The 4179-nt window shown below is 39.5% G+C and overlaps 1 protein-coding gene across 1 annotated transcript; it reads right to left on the reverse strand.

Moving 5' to 3' along the window:
- Positions 1–294: 294 nt before the first annotated feature.
- Positions 295–3959, reverse strand: LOC131077037 (pentatricopeptide repeat-containing protein At3g24000, mitochondrial). Its single transcript, XM_058014403.2, has one exon. It carries the CDS (start codon positions 3494–3496, stop codon positions 956–958), a length of 2541 nt encoding a protein of 846 aa, XP_057870386.2. The 5' UTR covers positions 3497–3959; the 3' UTR covers positions 295–955.
- Between the last annotated feature and the right edge of the window lie 220 nt (positions 3960–4179).

Genomic DNA, 4179 nt, shown 5'->3' on the forward strand with positions numbered 1-4179 from the left:
AACAAACCCAATTAGTTGTTATCCTATTTGCAAAACTTCCAAATATTATTGTGTCTTATGAACCATTCATTATAGAGATTGAACCGTCATTCAATTTTATACAAGTGTGTCCCAGTCATTCTTTTTTGGGTAATATTAAAGCATGTGTCCATGTATGTGAATGGTTGGTTATCTTGACCCCAAACCTTGATAAGATTAACATAGGGGTAAACAAACTTGAACTTAAATTTAGTAAATTCAAATGAAACTCCAAAATAATCCAAATTTCAAAACTTTAAAATGCTTGATACAAAATTGAGATTAGAACACAATATGATTTTATTAAATAGAACACATTCACCTTGTTTTTTCAGATGCCTTAGAGAGTGTAAAAACCATTTATTGATCAGTGGATCAGTATGATAATTTACTAGGATTCAACTACATCATTTTCGAGTCAGACTCAATAACCCATATTTCATAAATATGGTTTAAACAAACCCATCTCTCATGAACATGAATGATCTGCATAATACTCATTTATATCTAGACGATCCTCATAAAAATAAAACATCGAGACTTTCTGAAAGGTCATCCATCTCAATACTTAACTATTTATCCCATTTCCAAAACTTTCAATGAGTATTGTTTACAGAACACATTTACCTCATCGTACTTGTCGGTAGAATAATAACAAAACCCAATCGCCCAAATTTACATTTAACAATTCATGTGCCTCTTTATCAGACTTCGCCCGCTTCAGCAGATAATATTGTCTCATAACCATATGAAGCATCGATGCTTTCAGCCTTTCAACCTAGCAATGATATGCGTAAGGCACTTAATTGCCTCCCAGATGTAATTCTATTGCATAGCTGAAAGAAAACCCTTGGCATATAACAGTAGCCCAGGCACCTCATCATAGAGCCAATCAAAAAACTCTCATGCTTTAAACTTAAAACTCTTTTGCCTGGCATCACCAGAAGCCCCCACAAGAGCAAAGTCCATTTTCAAAATGATGGAAACGGTTCAGGTCTCGTACAACGATTTCCCGTTGAGTAATCTTGGAGATAAACTTGATGGCATTGTGACAGTCACCACATACACGAAGATTATTAATAACTCGAATAGGGGTTCCAAAAGGATTGCTGATAAGCCCAAAAGCAATGGCTAGCTTCTCACTATGGTAGCTCAGAGAATGTTCCTTCTGCTCCAGCTCCACATCACGCAGGACAAAACTAGTGTCAGGAATGTACCCTTGCTCTTTCATCTGAATAGTCAAACTGTCCAATTTTGCACGGATTTCATCTATTTGTGGGTGAGCTTTCTCTCCTGCTGCAAAAGAATGCACCCTACTCTTGACCTCAATCCAGCTCTGTCCCGGTTCCTTTTTTAGTCCTTTGTCATCCATCAACTTTCTCACATCTGCTGCATCACTCCACCTCCCAGCTGCAGCATAGATGTTTGCAAGAAGCACATGTGTTGCATCGTTCTGTGGATCCAACTCCAAAGCATGTTTTGCTGTATATTTTCCTAACTCTATATTCTGATGGATTCTGCAGGAAGCAAGTAAACTCTGCCACACAGCAACCCCAGGTTTCACTGGCATTCTTTTTATGAAGTCCTCTGCTTCAACAAAGTGTCCCGATCGGCCAAAAAGGTTTACCATGCAGGTATAGTGATCCATACTTGGGGATATATCGTAATCTTGACTCATGGAATCAAAATAGCGGCGTCCCTCATCTACTAAACTTGCACGGCTGCAAGCAGAGAGAACACCAATAAAGGTAATGTGGTCTGGCTTTAAACCAGCCACTTTCATATTTTCAAAGAGTTGGATGGCTTTTTCACCATGCCCATGATAACCATATCCTGCAATCATTGTATTCCATGAAACTAGATCATGATTTGGCATTTTCTCAAATACTTTCCGGGCATCTTCTATACTTCCACATTTGGCATACATGTCAACAAGTGCATTGCCCACAGAAACATCTAACCAAAATACAGATTTGCTGATATAAGAATGCAGTTGCAAGCCCTGCTGCAAAACTGATAGACTGGCATAGGCTCGAAGAATGCTTGTGAGAGTAACCGGGCTTGGCTTCATTCCTGCCTCCTGCATTTTACTAAACAGTTTCAAAGCCAATTCACAATACCCAAGCTGCACATACCCAACAATCAGTGTATTCCATGAGACCTCATTTCGGTCTGGCATTTCATCAAAAACATTCAAAGCATCTTCTATACTTATGCACTTGGCATACATGTCAATAAGGGCACTTCCGGCAAAAGCATCCAACCCACATCCAATTTTGATCATGTGGGCATGGGCTTGCTTGCCTTGTTCCAAAGCTTGGAGGGTAGCACATGCATGAAAAACACCAGAAAAGGTGAATTGATCCGGCTTTGCTACTGCTAGTTGCATTTCACTAAATATCACCAAAGCCTCCTCACTCTGGCCATTCTGAGCACATCTCACTATCATGGAAGTCCACAATACCGTGTCACGTTCAGGCATTTTGTCAAACACTTCAAAAGCATTCTCCATTTGCCCACAGTTGACATACAAATCAATAAGGGCAGCTCCCACAAAGAAATTTGATTGGTAGTTACTTCTAATAATTTGGGCATGGACTTGCCTACCTACTCCAAGAGCAATAACGTCAGCACACGCCTTAAGCATGCTAGAGAAGGTAAACTGGTTTGGCATATTGCCGGCCATAAGCATTTTCCAGTAATGTTCCATGGCTTCGTCGCCATACCCATTCAGAGCATACCCTGCGATAATAGCAGACCAGGAAACCATATCTGGCTCAACTATTTTGTCAAATGCTTTGCCCGCATCCCTTATACTTCCACATTTAGCTAACATATCAACAAGGGCACTCCCCACAAAAACATCCGACTCAAATCCAACCTTAAAAATGCAAGCAAGAAGCTGTTCACCAAATTCCAGAGATCCCAAACTAGCACATGCCTTGAGAACACACGAAAAAGTAAATTGGTTCGGCTCCATCCCCACTCTCAGTAGTTCACAAAACAGTCTCAATCCTTCATTCTCATAACCCTGCTGACAATATCCTCCTATCAAAGCAGTCCAAGAAACCAAGTTTCGTTCAGTTATTTTGTCAAACACTTGGCGAGCATCTTCAACAAAACCATTTTTCGCATACATGTTAAGAAGCGTATTCCACACTATCGTATCCATGCCATTATCTCCAGATTTTATCATCTGAGCATGCACCATTTTGCCCTTATCTAAGGATCCCGTGCTCGCACATCTCTGCAGGAGACGAGCATATGTGAATGAATCGATTGGATTGCAGAGCCTTTTCATACAAACAAAATATTCCCATAGCTCATTCGCATTCTCGTATTTCTCTTTGAGTTTTTTCGTTCCGGGATAACTTCTTTCAACATCTAAGCTCATGGTATTAATGAAAGAAATGTGTGACTTTGAACAACATACTGATCGGAGAAGGGTTTTGAAGCAAGACTGCTTCAACTTGATCATAATTTTCGATTACATTCCATTGGATACAATTTTCTTTAACATGTGAAATTGTGGATTTAAGGTATGTGATAAGGTTGGTGTGAAAAGATAAATTATGTCTGTTCCACCCAAAGAAAAGGGTAGAGTAAGGCAGTTCTCGAGTTTTTCCATTACAGAACATAGCGCAATATCTACCATTGACACCATCGATGAATCGCTCCTTAAATTCTGATGACAGAAGAAAGCTAAAGGCCAAAGAAGAATCATGGTTTTCCTTTCTGCCTCAGTAATTCATGCAAACGCATCACGCTGTCATTGTTCTTTCACGAGTGAAACCGCTCCCGGCTCAGTCCAACCTAGGTTTTATTACTGTTAAACATGACTTGCACTTTCCCTTTCGTTTTGGGCTCATTTTTACACGATTTGTTCCTCGTGCAATGACTTGGGAAAGAGAACCCACCAGCCATGCATGCATTCTTGGTTTGGAGAGTAGCATTTCTTCTATCGAGTCACTAGGATATACCATGGTTGGATAATACATTATTGAAATTTATTTATTTTTGTCGATGATGATAATACATAATTTTTGCTCTCTTTATCATGATGATGGATCACAGAGTGTGATCTAAAACGTAGATTCAAAAATCATGCACACAATTTAATCCAGAAACAGCTTTTGATTTCTTCTATGGATTGTGGAAATC

This window comes from Cryptomeria japonica, chromosome 9 (assembly GCF_030272615.1).
Source record: "Cryptomeria japonica chromosome 9, Sugi_1.0, whole genome shotgun sequence".
NCBI classification, from domain to species: domain Eukaryota; kingdom Viridiplantae; phylum Streptophyta; class Pinopsida; order Cupressales; family Cupressaceae; genus Cryptomeria; species Cryptomeria japonica.